The sequence below is a fragment of the Apium graveolens genome, chromosome 2 (assembly GCF_009905375.1).
Source record: "Apium graveolens cultivar Ventura chromosome 2, ASM990537v1, whole genome shotgun sequence".
In the NCBI taxonomy this organism is placed as follows: Eukaryota; Viridiplantae; Streptophyta; class Magnoliopsida; order Apiales; family Apiaceae; genus Apium; species Apium graveolens.
In genome coordinates, this window is record NC_133648.1 from 57,268,914 (window position 1) to 57,285,878 (window position 16,965).

The 16,965-nt window shown below is 36.2% G+C and overlaps 1 protein-coding gene and 1 non-coding gene across 2 annotated transcripts; one reads left to right on the top strand and one right to left on the bottom strand.

Annotated features, from left to right (window-relative positions):
• The first annotated feature begins 204 nt into the window (after positions 1-204).
• Positions 205-871, top strand: LOC141689907 (uncharacterized). The gene is made up of 2 exons (XM_074494431.1): positions 205-328; positions 372-871. The coding sequence occupies exons 1-2, from the start codon at positions 205-207 to the stop codon at positions 869-871; spliced, it is 624 nt and encodes a 207-aa protein (XP_074350532.1).
• Positions 872-8,144: 7,273 nt separating this feature from the next.
• LOC141710313 (small nucleolar RNA R71) lies at positions 8,145-8,251 on the bottom strand. Its single transcript, XR_012570840.1, has one exon. It is a non-coding gene; the product is annotated as a small nucleolar RNA R71 (small nucleolar RNA).
• Positions 8,252-16,965: the final 8,714 nt, after the last annotated feature.

Sequence of the window (16,965 nt, forward strand, 5' to 3'; positions counted from 1 at the left end):
AGAAAGGAATATAGTATAAAAGTTGACTTTAGCTCAGATATGATATTTACAAATGAATTATTGGGTAGGATTTTAAGGACTAGTCATGGGATTTGATTGATCATTAGGAACCAATCTAAAAAAGAAGAAAATGCAATAATAAGCCGAGGGAATAACTGTTTTGATGAATAAATTAACTTTTATACTTTAAAAAAAACTACATGAATGGCTATAGTGAGCTGGAATGCAAGAGGACTTAATGGAGGAGAAGCATTGAGGCAAACAAAGCTACTGGTCAAGTACCATAAACTAGACCTACTCCTTTTAATGGAAACGAAGCTAGCAGAGGGTAGAGTTATTAGCCTTTGTAATAAATTTTGCTTTGAATATAGATTTGAGGTTCCAAGAACTGGACTTGGTGGGGCGGGGGCTAATGGTCATGTGGAAAGATAATATTGAAGTTACATACTTAACGACATCATCCAACCATTTTAGCTGTTTCTTACGATTGGAGAATCAACCAAGAGCTTGGCAATTCTGTGGGTTCTATGGGGAACCAAAGGTAGCTAATAGGCATTATACTTGGGATTTACTACTAAAATTGAAGTCTGTAGCTACCGGACCATGGATGGCTATGGGAGACTTTAATGAAATTTTGAGTCAAGAAGATAAAGAAGGAGGGGGAGTGAAAAGTGAAGCGCAAATTGAAGCTTTTTGGGTTTCAGTGGAGGTGTGTGCTCTGCAACCATTGGACTTTAGAGGTGACCATTTTACATGGATTAGGAAAATGGATGAGGGAAGTATAAAAGAAAGATTGGATTGGGTAATGGTAAATGAGGAGTGGTTGGAGTGGTTTCCAAATAACTATTTAGCACATCTTGAATTTTTTTAATCTGATCATAGAGCTCTCTACGTAGGCTTCCAAGATTTGTCGACCCCTTCAACTCTCCGTAGAAAATGATCTAGATTTAGGTTCAAAAATTTGTAGATAAGTGAACCTAATTGCCAAGAGATCATTAAATCCAATTGGAAGATGACAAATCTGTGTTATTATCAATTATCAACAATATTAAGTAGTGCTCCCTTAATTTGGCTTCTTGGAATCAAGCCAAACTTGGTTCTTTGGCTACAGAAATCAGAAAAATCCAACAACGAATTACATCGATTCATAATGCTCAAGATCAATCAAATGGTAATGAAGAATTACAGATAATGGAGCGGAAATTAAATGATTTATTATATAAAGAAGAGGTGTTCTGGATGCAAAGATCCAGGGTATTATGGCTACAAGCTGGGGATCAAAAAAAAAATTCTTTCACCAAAGAGCCAAGAAAAAGGAGTAAAATAAACTCTATTAAAGGTATAAAATACTATTTGGGTAACTTTTAGCTAGTGTTCAATTTATGTTAAGTGGATTAGGGAAGGTTAATACATTTTATATTGTGAGTGAGTATGATATATGACTTAAACAGGAGAATAGAATAGCTTTGTATGTTTTTATAATAAGTGGTTGAAAAATAAATAGATTGTAAAAGGAGAAGGTCCGGAGATATGTAGTTGAGTATATTTATACTATTATAGAAATAGTTTCAGAATCAGAGGTGTTACAAAGGGTAATATAGAGTTATCAATACCGAAAATATAGTCGTAAACAAGTAGTTGATGGATGGGATATTAATATGTTGAAAATTATATGCCTTGGCCAATGGCTAAATTCTTGCACGCATCAAGAGTCAAACTACTAAAATTGGTTAGCTAAATTTTAGTGGCAAGCCCGGGGTTGTGAAGAATATTACACAATTTATAGGCTAATTATTATAGGAAGTTAAGACTTAATGCACAAAAACCGCAACTGATAAACTAATTAACAATGGCGGATCTTATCTTTGTCTTCTAAGTAAGAATTAAATAAAAATTCAACTTAGAGAAAATAGAAGAGTCATTTTAACTACCTGTGACATGGAATAATTTTTTTAGAATAATTGTTGTTAATCACTTTATGAAATAACCACTTTGAGAGTTAGTAGTTTAGACCAAGAGTTTTAATTAAGGCTTAAAGGATGATTAATAAGTGAATTTTATATTCACTTGTAACGCTTTATTACAAGCTTAAATTGGTATTTTGGACTCAAGTTGTTGGTATTTTGATGTGTTTTTGTGTTATTGCATTTCAGGTATCAGTTAAATGAAGAAAGGAGCTTTTAAAGGAAATATGATGAAAAATGATCAGATTTGGAATCCAAGGCCATTGTCAAGTTGTAGAGAATCTCGTTAGCTTCGCGTGGGCAGTTGAATCGCCTAATTCTGACGAGTAGAACTCAAGTTATGGCCAAATAAGATTCATCAAAATTTTTCCAGACAGGCCTTAGGCGCCCGCCTGGTGTACCGCGCGGCCGCCCGCTGATGTGCGGCTGAGTTCGCTGATTTCGCTGAAAAGCCTTTTTTGAGTGGAATTTGACGATTTTAAGGTTTCAGGTCCAATATGGGCTTATATATACTTAAAAAAAGGGTTTTCATCATCCGGGAAGATTGGGATACCAGAGAGAAGACCTAAAAGCACAAAATAACTCCGAAAAAGAAGATCTTGTTTTCAACTTGTGATTCTTTGAATTAGTTGTAACTTTGAATGCTCATTTTCGTTCTTGTTGAACCTAGATCTCGTTTATTCGTACTTTAATTATTATTCAGTTTATTAAGAACTTGTTTTATACCATGCTTTCATTGGAACCTATGGTGACGATGAGTTCGATTATGGGCTACTCGTTATCATGGGATTCTAGCGGATTTACTTATGAATTTCAATAGTTAATTGTTTCAATATCTTGGTGTGTGGTAATTGATTGATATCCTAGTATTGGTTGTGCTTATCTGTAATAACCCAAAAATTTTGAACTTTTTGTAACCCTTATGAATAGTGATTTTGCTGATTATGCTGAATAAGAAAACTTTTCATGCCACACTTTGTAGAGGTTCTTTTATTGTTATTCTGAGATCTTATTAGTACTCTATATGGTATATAAGTGTATGTAAAGATCGTCAGAATTCAAATTCGAACACTTTGATTTTTCCCGAAAACCCACCAGATACAGAAAGAATTAAGTATAAGGTAACATGATTAAAAGGATGTTAATTCAAGGATTATAAGAGAGGATCATAAAAGGAATATAAAATATTGAGAAAGGTTTAAGGGAACCTAAGTAATGAGATCCCGGATATGATCCCTCAAACAACGAATGAGAACGAGAGTTAAGCGAACCGTAAAACAAATAAACGACCAAGGGACAAGCACATACAAGTAGAATGGGAAGGAAGCTTCCAAGAGAAGCTAAAACAAGTGGTTAAAAGAGAAGGTGACATCATCAAACCATAAGGGAAAGACATGTGGCTTGGAGGTGAGGTCATCCAAGTGATGTCATCACTTTATCAAAGAAATCTCCACCAAGTATTCATTTCACAAACACAAAAATCAAAAGCAACCAAAACAAACACATTTTCTTCTTCCCCCACCTTTTTGCTTCGGCTTTTTGAAGAAAAGCAAGGAAGAAAATTCCAAAACCAAGCTCCACTTAATCATAATTGAAGAGGTTTGTTTCTTTAGCTTCCATAATTCATAACTTAGATGAGCCATAAGTTTCAGCTCAAGATTCCATGTTTAACATAGCTAATCAATTCATCAAAGTTCTTGGTGAATAGTGTTTTCAAGAAACTAACTTTGTGTTTTCTTATGTTTTCTTCAAGATCCAAGCTTAGTAGAGATAATTAGTGGTTATTTAAGGCTTCCTAAGTGATTCTCCACTCTCCAAGGAAGGTATAACTTCTCAAACCCTTAGTCTTAAGTTTTGTTGGTTTGGATTTCATAATGTTTCGATGATGGGTTAGTGTAATGGGTATGTACTCATGTTTAGAGCTTTGTTTAGTAAGTGATTTTGTTGATTTTGGAGTTAGGAGTGATACTTGTTGGATTTGATGTTCTTGGTCACATTTTGACATGGTTTAGATGAATAAGTTGAGATCTTGAGTTATAGTTAAATGATCTTGTATTGTGGTTGAATGATGGTGGAATGGTGTTGATTGGTGGTGGTTTGATGTTGAATTGATTTGGTAAAATTTTGGGAAATCGCGTAAACATAGCCGTCGTAATGCCCGATTTACCTTAGACTGTTTTTTTCTTAACTTCATGACCCGTGAACTCACTGCCATGAACTGACCATTACCTTATTTAGATAGTTCATGTTACGAGCTTCGTTTTGATATGTGGTTCGCTTGAATCCGATGTACGGTTTAGGAGAAACGACCGTTTTAAGTAACGGCGTTTCGCGAACGAACTATGACCCCTCGCCTTACCTTGAAACCTTGGTCAAGGCCCTTAAATGACTAATTGGAGTATGAAACAATTATGTAAAGTGTATTAGGCAGTTGGTAGAGTACTCGCGAAAGAATCGCCTTAAAATCCTTAAAGGTTAATTTATTAAAAATGGTGGAGCCGAGGGTACTCGAGCGACTTAAGTGAATCGTTAAGGGTATAAGCGACCATAAGAGAACGTTAAAGTCTAATTGGTTAAAGTCTAGATTCTTAAGCGACTTTGGTTTAATTCCGACTTATGTTGTTGTTCATAGGTTATCGGACCCACTCTAAGCTTAAGTCTATCCGGGAACACTCAGGCAAGTTTTCTACCCGTTATACTGTTGTTGTGATGTAAATATATGTATATGCATTATCTTGTGATAAGTGCATGATTGTTACTAGCAAATTTTGCGATATATTGAAGCATGCTGATATGGTATACATGCATGTCTGTTTTGTAATCTTGATATCTAATTGTTGATTCAAATGCTTATAAGCTGCATAATATCTATGCTAGAGATAAGTAGTAGTTGCGTATACCCTTAGTATAAGGGACCCAAAGGTGAACATATTGCTAAACCGGGAGTCGATGTTCCCGAGTATAACATATATATATATATATATATATATATATATTTATATATATATATATATATAAATATAGTTTTCAAAACTATTAATCAAATAAGGTTTATTCGATAACTTTATTTTATTTAATGAATATTATTTTGAATATTCATTCGAGGACTTATGACTCCGCTTATTTTACTTAATGAATATTATGTTGAATATTCATTCGAGGACTAATGACTCCGCTTATTTTACTTAATGAATATTATTTTGAATATTCATTCGAGGACTTATGACTCCGCTTATGTTATTAAATAATATTCTTTATTTTATTAAAGAATAATGTTTCGATAATCAAACTTATTTTCGATTATTCAAATAAAGATCGTACTTTCATATAAGTATATCTTTGGTTATTTATTATTCATTTCAAGTATTAGTTGTAAAACTTCTACTTCAATTATTTTTATAAAGATTATCCTTTATCGGAATATTATTTAAATAATAATATTCAGACAATTTCTAACATATCGAGACTGATTTATTTTATTAAATCAACATTACTCCAAACATTCTTAAAAATATTTTCGAGTCTTCAAAATGATTTTTAAAAGTTAGAGCGGATCCCAAAACTCATTTTTAGATTTAAGATCTTCCTTTTGAAGGGGATTTAAATACTCGCTCAAAACCTGAGGGATCCGGCTCTGTGGTATATTTTATATTCGCAACGAGGTTGCTGTTTTGAGAAAATATTTGGATTACTTTCCCAAGGTTCGGGAAGTAAGTCCATCTATTTGAGTCGGCATAAGCAATATGGGCTCAGTGGGCGTCCATGAAAGTGTAAGTGGCTCAGTGGGAGTCCATCAATGCGTAAGTGGCTGAGTGGCAGTCTAGCATAGGTCCTAATGCGGCCAGGGTGATGACTAGTGGGGAATTCGTCCATCTACTAGTAGAAAAGGTTACTTATTGGTATCTTTGCCTGATCAGCAAGATATCAGGTTTATGCCAAAATTCTTTTCTTTCCAAATTCATTGGATATTACAACTCTGTTCATACTTTACATGACAGAGGTTTTCAGGAAATGTATGAGAGATGTATATGGATATATATATCGGGACTTAATGAAGTATCTCGTAACTTCATTTCTTTTAAATGATATTTCAAAGATTGAATCTATTCAAATCTAATCTTGTAGTCTTATCTATGTGATGAACTTTTGAAACTGATTATACCTTGAACGGTGGTAGTTCAAGTAGTATTCGGAAAAGATATAAGTATATTGGAGTATCTTGTAACTTCATCTTTTCAACTTATATCTGGTTAATGATTATCTTATGCATGACAAAGATTTTCACAAAAATGTTGAGACAAAGTTAGATATATGAGATCACCTTGCAACGATATTTTTATACAGTTATAAACTGGAACTCTGTGTTTATTATGCATGGAAGAGGACTTCCAAGATTTTGAAAAGTATATGTACATATATACTGAATATTTTGCGACTTGGTCACGTTAAGATATCAAACTTGGTTCATTTCTTCTTGACCAAGACTTTCATAAGTACTATGAGAATGCTCATATATTGTTAATTATTATACATATTATTTCGGTGGGCTTGTTGCTCACCCCTGCTTTCTTCTTTCATTATACAACAACAGATAGAAAAGATGAACAAGACCAAGCTCCTAATTCGCAAGCGGTTAGGAAACGTTCCGCAGTTTTCTGGAGGAGTTGATGCCGCAGTAGCTGAGGTAGGAATTACCAATGGGCTAGGCTTTCAACTATTGATGCACCAGACTTATGTATCTATATGAATTGTAATAATGGAAAGGAAATGTAAATCTATTCAGAAACCATTTTGTGGAATAATGACTTATAATTGTGAAATAAAATGACTTGTGTTATTTTTGGTATTCATCTCTGAGACTATAACTTGTGGTGTGTGTGTGTGTATATTGTGGGGTCACAGTACGCAGTGGTTGGTTGTTTATTAAGATTAAGAGTTGTTAAGAGAATTGGAACTCGTGACAACCGGGATCCCCGACCCCGGATTTGGGGATGTTACATTATCCGTCTTAAGTGCGTAGCTAACATATAAGATAGCGTGTTAATCTCTATTGAAGCGATAGTGAATATACATGTTTAGAACTTGCCATGCTAGCATAGGTTCATGTATTTGTTATGCATGATTCGTAGGTAATTTTAACCATCTTACTTGCCCTATGTAATCACGATAGATAACTTGGACATTAAATCGTTATACTTTCAATTCTTATAGACATATAAGGACTAAGCATAATTGGTGTCTATTCAACTTCTATCTCTTTTGTGGATTCTTGGTAGTAGGGTATTCGTACAACGAAAGTTGGCGTTTACTAGTTTCGTGTTATCTGATTAGTGTCATCACCATTACATGCTAAGGTTAAGAACAAAAAGGCTATTGAATAAAGTATTTAATGAAGTTAGAATCCCATGTTTGTCATATATAGTAATTCAACCTCAATTCTCTTAGTTAATGTTATTTAGTATAATCTCTTAGTTTAATAAAAACCCAATTTGTTATTTGTCTTAGCATTGAGCGATAACCATACATTGTTGCATATGTGCATAAATTGAACTTAACCTAAACTAGTCTCTGTGGGAACGAATCTGATTTATATCTTATACTACTTGCGAACGCGTGTACTTGCGTGAATATTAGCGCGTGTTTTCGCCCAAACAAGTTTTTGGCGCTGCTGCCGGGGACTCGGTGTTAATTTTAAATTTATGTGCTTGTCATTAGTGGTCGTTAAAGTTCACTGACTCAGATTCTTTTACTTTCATGGTTTATTTGTTTATATTTCAGGTACTCATTACAATGGGAGATCCAGCAGCACGAACGAAAGCCTTGATGGATTTTTCTCAACCCAAGATCAATGACATTCAATCTAGCATTGTCAGGCCAGCTATCACAGCTAATACCTTTGAGATCAAGCCTGGCATAATTCAATGGGTGCAGAATTCAATCCAGTTTGGGGGTTCTTCAACGGAAGATCCCAATATGCACATTAGGGATTTCATTGAGATCTGCGACACCTTCAAGTTCAACGGTGTTTCTGAAGATGCTGTGAAGCTTAGACTGTTCCCATTCTCTTTGAGGGACAAGGCTTAGAGCTGGTTACACTCTCTACCAGCTGGTTCAATTAGTACTTGGGAAGATCTTGCTCAGAAGTTTCTTACTAAATTCTTCCCTATGGCGAAGACAACTGCAATCAGGAATGCTCTTACTCAATTTGCGCAGCAATCAGGAGAATCTTTATATAAAGCTTGGGAGCGCTACAAGGAGATGCTTAGGAAGTGTCCTCAACATGGAATGCCTGATTGGATGAACATCACTTGTTTTTACAATGGGTTGGGAGCACAGTCCAGACCCATGCTCGATGCAGCATCAGGTGGAGCCTTATGGGCGAAGAGCTATGAGGAAGCTTATGATCTAATTGAACTGATGGCTGCTAATGAATATCAGTATCCAACCCAGAGATTTCCACAGGGCAAGGTAGCAGGAGTTCTTGAAGTGGATACAGCTACGGCTATCACTGCTCAACTGAAGGCGTTGTCTATGAAAATCGATTCTCTGGCTAACAATGGTGTTAAGCAGATAACCAGTGTTTGTGAGTTGTGTGCAGGTCCGCATGCGACAGAGCAATGCGCTATATCTAGTGACTCAAATCAGTTTGTGAGCAACTTTCAGAGATCGCAGCAGCCAGTTCCTGCCACTTATTATCCTGACAACCGGAATCATCCTAACTTCAGCTGGAGCAACAATCAGAATGTGATGCAACAGCCGTTCCAGCAGTTTGGAAATAAGCTATTCAACCCTCCTGGTTTTCAACAACAAATTGCACCAAAATAATAACTCCAAATTCAACAACAAAATCATGATGCAGGTCTATCTTCGAATGAAAAATCTGAATTGGAGGAGTTGAGGCTTATGTGCAAAAACCAGGCTCTTATATGCCAAAGCCAGGCTATTTCTATCAAGACTCTGAAGAACCAAATAGGGAAAATTGCTAATACCTTATTGAATCGACTACCAGGAACGCAGGCAAGAGGGAAGTTGAAGTGCAGGTGAACGCCATCACCATGAGGTCTGGAAAGGTCGCAAACCCCCAAATTCAGCAAGACGAAGAGCCTGAAAAATCTCAAGATTCAGAAAATGCAGTTGTGGCTGAAGAAGAAGTGCAGAAGGAAGCAGAGGTGGAACCAAGGAAGAATACTGTGGAACACACTCCTCCTGAGGGTAATACAGGGGAGAAACAGATCTATCCTCCACCTCCTTTTCCTAAGAGGCTGCAGAAGAAAAAGTTGGATAAGCTGTTTGTGAAGTTTTTGGAGGTGTTCAAGAAACTTCATATCAACATACCTTTCGATGAAGCTCCTGAACAGATGCCTAGCTATTCGAGGTTTATGAAAGGTATTCTCTCTCGGAAAGTGAAGATCGATGACTTAGAGACCGTTGCTCTAACGGAGGAATGCAGTGCAGTGCTGCAACAGAAGTTGCCTCCGAAGCTTAAAGATCCTGGAAGCTTCACTATTCCTTGCACCATCGGAAACTTGTCGTTCGACAAGTGTTTATGCGATTTAGGAGCTAGCATCAATCCGATGCCCTTATCTATCTTCAAGAAGCTTGGTCTGCCTGATCCGAAATCAACATACATGTCATTGTAACTAGCTGACTGTTCCATCGCTTATCCACGAGGTATAGTGGAGGATGTCTTGGTCAAGGTGGATAAACTCATCTTCCCTGCTGACTTTGTAATTCTTGATTTCGAGGAAGATAAGAAGATTCCCATTATCTTGGGAAGACCATTCTGGGCTACAGGCCGAACTATGATCGATGTGCAAAAAGGAGAGCTTTCGATAAAGGTTTACGATCAAAAGGTCACTTTTAATGTGTTCAAGAAAATGAAGTTACCCACAGCTAAAGAGGAGTGCTTTAAAGTAGAGTGGTTCGACTCTGTAGTAAATTCGGAACTTGAGCAATTGCCAAAGTTAGAGACCTTAGAGAGATCCTTAATGGGGAAATCAGTTATTGATGACAAGGAAGGAGCAGAGCAATTACAGGTTTTGAATGCACTTCCGTGGAAGAGGAAGTTGGATATGCCATTCGATTCTCTTGGGTTAGCAGAGATGAAAATTTCTCAGGAGTGTCTCGAGCCGTCTATTGAAGATGTTTCCACACTTGAACTTCACCCACTACCAGATCACTTGAGTTATGCATTCTTAGGTGCACCACATGATAAGGGCTTGGGATATATATTTGTTGATGTAGAGGGTAGCCGAACGAACTCTCCAATGCCTACAGAGGGTTCTTCTCATGTGCAGCAGGTAGTTGATAGGACTGATGTTGGTGATGAGCAGTATAGGCGAGTAATTAGGCGTATGGAGGCCATGCACGACATTCACCATCATTTTGCTGCAGATTTGACACAAGCTTTGGGTACTGTTGTCTGAGACACTGGTGGCGAGGTTGATTGGCCACCTGATCCTCCACCCGAAGAGGGTGACTCTCCTGCTAATTAGGTATGCCTGAAATCCTAATTATTACCTTCAATGAGGACATTGAAAATTTTAAGTTTAGGGGTGGTAATGTAAGGATTAGTAGTGTGTGTGTCCATATAGATTCATATAGATTCATATTGCATGTTTAGTTGTAGTTCATTCATATTTTTGCATGATTATTCACATATGATATATTTGTTATTTTTATGTGATTTCATATAGTTGCATTTGCATGCATATTTAGCATGATCCCTTAAGATGAACAATGATATTTGATAAGTTGATGTTGATTTGAGTGTGGTGATGACGAATAGAGGGATGTTTAAGTCTTAATGAATTGATTTGAATGCCAGAAACAAATATTTTCACAAAGTCTTATAGGGCTGCTTTTGATCTAGATCATGATCATACTTGTTTGTTGTTGAGATTTAATCACTTGGTTATATTTAGAATTTGTGATATTCTCGTAATGACGTAAAAACACTGATTTTTTTATCTGGAGAAAAACTTGGATTTCATTGCTAGTTGTTGTAAGGCTAGGCGTCAAATGGCTAGTAGCCGGCTCATATTTTTATGAGTAGTCTAGGGTTGAATGAGATGGAGCGGAACGCACTCATTCAGAAAAGAAAAAAAAGGAAAAAAAAGAAAAAAAAGAAAAAAAAAAGAAAAAAGAAGTATGTGTTTATGCATAATTGATCAAGAGTGAACTCTTTAATACTCGAGTTATTAAGTTCTAGGGGACTTTGTGCCTAGTGACCTAAGGCTTTTATAGTTTGGGATCCGCTAACCTAACGCTCGCTATATGGGTAATATTGCATAAGTCTTTTGGGACATCATTTATTGCACGGTCAAATAAACATCTTTGTTATGTGTTCAAAAATAGTGTGAATCCTTGTATAACTCTAGTAGAAAGGAGGTGTTGTGAGTCATAATGCGTTTATTGTCTATTCTGTTTATAAACTTTTGATTGTTTCGATGATAGATAAGTTATGGTTATTGATCTAGTATCGAGAGATATCTGTTAAGCATTCCACACACGCACGTTTCTGGTTTGTGAGTTGGTTTGTGGGATTTATTCGAACTCTGTTTTAAGTCATTGCATTCTTAGAGGCATTGGCTTATTCATTTGGTTATGGTTATTTTGAGGGGATCGATTGCATTATCATTTAGTTGCATTCATGCATTAGGTTTATTTTGTAGTTTTGAGTCTGTTTATGCTTGAGGACAATCATCGATTCAAGTTTGGGGGTGTGATAAGTAGATTTTATATCCATTTGGAACGCTTTATTACAAGCTTAAATTGGTGTTTTGGACTCAAGTTGTTGGTATTTTGATGTGTTTTTGTGTTATTGCTGAAGGGTTTTTGGCACATAAACGTAACGAAAACGTAAATTTAAATCTTAAAAAAAACGAAACCCTCCGCAGGATCCATGCGAAAAATAATATTTAATTCGTAGTTCAGTATGTTTACCTTAAGAAGTTTTACGTTAATGGAAAGATGGAGGTCTTGAATGATCACCACGTAGCCCGTCGCTGGAACGATATACGCCTTAAAGGTATCCATACGAATGATCGCCCGGAGGATGGGTGTGTACTAGCACGTTCTTGAGGCCTCCTTCTTCCTCTCTCTATCTCTCTTCAAGTTTCTAGGATTTATGTTTTATCAAATAAAACGTGTAACCCTAATTCCATTAGAAAAAGATATTATATAGGCAAGAGCTATTAGGCCTCCAACCCTAAACTTAATTTTAGAGTTATTATTATTATTAAATTCGAAATTCTAATTATTGTATTATTAAGTCTCACTTAATCATCCAATAACTTAATTTCGGATTTAATATTAAATTCGAATTTCCTATTTATTTAATTAATTAAGTCACACTTAATTAATAACAAATAATTCGAATTACTTGCATTTAATTTAAATCCAAATTTAAATTAAATAATCCTCCAATCATTCTTTGTGCGACCCTTTAAGTTATTATTACGTTGGCAACAATTTTAAATCTAATTTAAAATCATAAACAATGAGCGGCATCTAGTAATACATCATTGTTACCCAAGTAATAATAATTAAATCGGTGATCGATTAAACCTTTTGTGTATAATGTACAATGTATTATAATCCTTTTAACCATATATTATAGATTAAACTCGAGGCATGTTATGTGTCATCCTCTTCATAATTTAATCCAGGTTTCCTTGATCGATGAGTAGACTATAACATCAAATCAACATTTGAACATGGTCATGCATTTTATAGTCTAACTCAAACAAGAGGCCAATAATATCACTCCTAAAATAGGAGGGTTAAATCCTTTCTAGATCATTCATATTTCTCATATGATTCACAATATACCCAATATACACTTTTATCATCACCCGGTCAAAGGTAACTTATAATGCAACCAAAGTATATTAATTCTCAAATAGAAATATAATGATTTCAAGTCTAAGGACCAATACATCATTATCACTGTGAGAATTACTTATGACACAACAGACATGTAGAATCTCACATTGGGTCTTCCAGCACCATGTATATAATACATGTGCTTGTGTTTTGACTTTAGTATCACTATACCTATGATCAATGAGATGTGATCATCAATCAACATTTACAGTAGTCTTAATGCATTATTATTGTCCCTTAATAATAATACTCGACTAGGGATCTTTAGGAATATCGATACTATTCTCATAATCTCTTTTCTAAGTCACGTACTTAGAGATATAAAATTACATATCATATTCCAAGGACATTTATTAATCTAACATCTTATCGCAGAAAATAAAGATATAATAAATTACTAAAGAATAATCCATATAATCAGAATTAATAATCCAAATGTTTCATAATATAAACATAATAGTGTTGTCTCTAGGGCACAAACACTAACAATCTCCCACTTGCACTAGAGCCAATCACCCATATATCTAATACCCATGGAACTAGTATGACCTTCGTGCTTTTGCTTAGACAAACCCTTAGTCAGTGGGTCTGCAACATTATCATCAGTATGCATTTTACATATATGTATATCTCCTCCATACACCAAGAATGAATATTTAGTCCTTTTCAAGTACTTAAGAATATTCTTGACTGCTGTCCAGTGACCCTCGCCAGGATTAGACTGGTATCTGCTCATCATGCTCAAGGCATACGAAACATCAGGTCGAGTACATATCATCGCATACATTATAGATCCAATTGCCGAAGTATATGGAACTTTGCTCATACGGCCTTTATCATCTAATGATTTAGGGCAGTTGTCTTTTGAGATCAATATCCCATGAGACATTGGGACATATCCTCTTTTTGCCTCTTGTATCCCGAAATGATGCAATACTTTGTCAATGTATTTACTCTGACTTAGGCCGATTAATTTCCTTGATCTATCTCTATAGATCTTGATCCCTAATATATAGGTAGCTTAACCTAAGTCCTTCATCGAGAAACTATTTCCCAACCAAGTCTTTAACAACTTGTAGAGAAGGTATGTCATTCCCTATTAGTAATATGTCATCTACATATAGTACTAGGAATGCCACGTGGCTCCCACTAACCTTCTTGTAAACACATGGTTCATCTTCATTTTGAATAAAGCCAAATTCTTTTACTGTTTCATCAAAAAGACGATTCCATCTCCTTGAGGCTTGCTTCAATCCATAAATAGATCGAAGCAACTTACAGACCATCTTAGCAAACTTGGGATCGACAAAACCCTCAGGTTGTATCATGTATACATCCTCTTCAAGGCTCCCATTTAAGAAAGCGGTTTTGACATCAATTTGCCAAATCTCATAGTCGTAGTAAGCAGCTATTGCTAGCAAAATCCTGATGGATTTGACCATAGCAACTGGTGAAAAGGTCTCATCATAGTCTATACCATAAACTTGTTTGAAACCTTTTTCCACCAGTCGCGCTTTATAGGTCTGTACTTTACCATCCATGTCAGTTTTCTTCTTGAAAACCCACTTGCACCCTATAGGTTTTACCCCTTCAGGTGGATCAACTAAAGTCCATACTTTATTTTAATACATGGATTCCATTTCGGATTTCATGGCCTCTAGCCATCTCTCGGAGTCTGGACTGTTCATAGCATCTTGGTAGGTAAGAGGCTCATCATTATATATGAGCATTACATCATCATCTTGAGTCAAGAGAAATCCATAATATCTCTCTGGCTCATGACGAGCCCTAATAGATCTACGAACAACCTGTGTTTCCGAAGCAGGAACATTTTGATGTACTTTCTGTCCATTTTCTAACTCTGGTTCAATATTATTTTGTACAACTCGATCTTCATCGAGATCTATAGTCCTCCAACTAATTTTCTTTGAAAGTAACTCTCTTTCAAGAAATACAGTGGTTCGAGCAACCAACACTTTGTTCTCGGTAGGATTATAGAAACTATACCCTTTAGTTTCTTCAGGATATCCCACAAAATAACATTTATCCGATTTTGGTCCCAGCTTGTCAGACACCAAGCGTTTCACAAACGCTTCGCATCCCCATACTTTCATAAAAGACATGCTGTGACGTTTCTCACTCCATATCTCATATGGAGTCTTTTGAACCGATTTAGTTGGAACTCGGTTTAGTGCGTATGCAGCCGTTTCTAGAGCATAACCCCAGAAACTTATTGGAAGATCTGCTAGACTCGTCATCGATCGCGCCATGTCCAACAAGGTACAGTTTCTCCTCTCAGAAACTCCATTCCATTGAGGCGTTCCAGGAGGAGTAAGTTGTGATACGATACCACACTCCTTCAAGAAACCTTTAAACTCGAGGCTTAAGTATTCTCCTCCACGATCTGATCGTAGAACTTTTATACTTTCCCCTGTTTGCTTTTCCACTTCAGCCTTGTATTCTTTGAACTTTTCAAAAGAATCGGATTTGTTCTTCAAAAGATACACATATCCATATCTACTGAAATCATCAGTAAAAGTTATGAAGTAGTAAAAGCCACCTCTTGCCATCATACGCATTAGACCACATACATCACTATGTATAAGTCCTAATCGTTCAGTGGCCCTTTCACCTTGTCCGGTAAAAGGAGCTTTAGCCATTTTGCCAATGAGACAAGATTTGCATTCTTCGTATGATTCAAATTCAAACTTATCCAAGTAACCATCTTTATGTAATTTGGAAATGCGTTTCTCATTTATGTGACCTAAACGACAATGCCAAAGGTATGTTTGATTTGAGACTTTCATCTTAATACGTTTATTATCATTATTTATGTTATAGACAGGAATATCTATTTCAAGAACATATAAACCATCAAACAAACGTGCAATCCCGTAGGTAACATTATTGAATGAAAAGGAACAACTATTGTTCTGAATCAAAAACGAAAAACCTTTCTTGTCCAAACAAGAAACCGAAATAATGTTTCTGCAAATCACAGGCACGTAAAAACAGTTATCTAGTTCTAAAACAAGCCCAGTGGGCAACGATAAACGATAAGTCCCTACAGCTAAGCAGCAACCTTTGCTCCATTGCCAACTCGTAGGTCGACTTCTCCCTTCGCCAATGTCTTACTTCCCTGCAGTTCCTGCACATTAATACAAATGTGAGAACCACATCCAGTATCTAATATCCAAGATGTAGAAGTAGACAAATTGACTTCAATAACATAAATACCTGAATCAGAAGCAGTAACAACAGCCTTCTTCTTCTTCAGATCCTCCAAATAAGCATGACAGTTCCTCTTCCAATGACCTGGTTTCTTGTAATAGTGACAATCACCAACCTTTGGAACACCACCTTTAGGCTTCAAATCCTTGGTCGGATCAGGTTTCGGATTGGCATTCAATTTAGATCCCATCTTCCTCTTGCCTTTCCATTTACCATTTCATTTGACCTTCCCCTTATTCACCATCAACATGGGAGCAGGGGATGTCTTTTGAACGTTGGTCTCAGCAGTTTTCAACATAGCCAACAGTTCGGTGGGGTTTTTATCTATCTCATTCATATTATAATTCATCACAAATTGAGAATAACTGTTATTTAAAGATTGCAAAATTAGGTCAATCTGGTGCTCCACAGCAATCGGGGCACCCAACTTGGCAAGGTACTCAATATACCCAATCATCCTTAGAACATGTGGTCCAACCGGATCACATTCTCCCTGCTTACATGCATGTAATGATTTGAAAGTATCAAACCTCTCCTGACGAGCCTGTCCTTCAAACATACGTTTAAGGTGCTCAATCATATCATAAGAATCCATATTCTCATGTTGTTTCTGAAGTTCAGCACTCATGGTCGCTAACATGAGACATTGAACATCCGTGTCATGATCGATATGTTTCTGATAAACATTATGTTGAGCACGGGATGCTCCTTCAGTGAGAGGTGCAAGGTGAGGGATATCTATGACATAGAGCTTGCACTCTTGTTTGAGGACAATCCTCAAGTTCCTCTGCCAGTCAAGTAAGTTTGTTCCTGTCAGCTTGTCCTTATCAAGGAATGACCGCACAGAGAAGTTGTTTAAATTGATTGCCATTTGATAACTACA

Coding starts and splice junctions, on each gene's coding strand:
- LOC141689907 (XM_074494431.1), top strand. CDS start 205: ATGGCTATAGTGAGCTGGAATGCAAGAGGACTTAATGGAGGAGAAGCA. Junction 329..371: donor GGAAACGAAGCTAGCAGAGG/GTAGAGTTATTA, acceptor CTTTGAATATAG/ATTTGAGGTTCCAAGAACTG.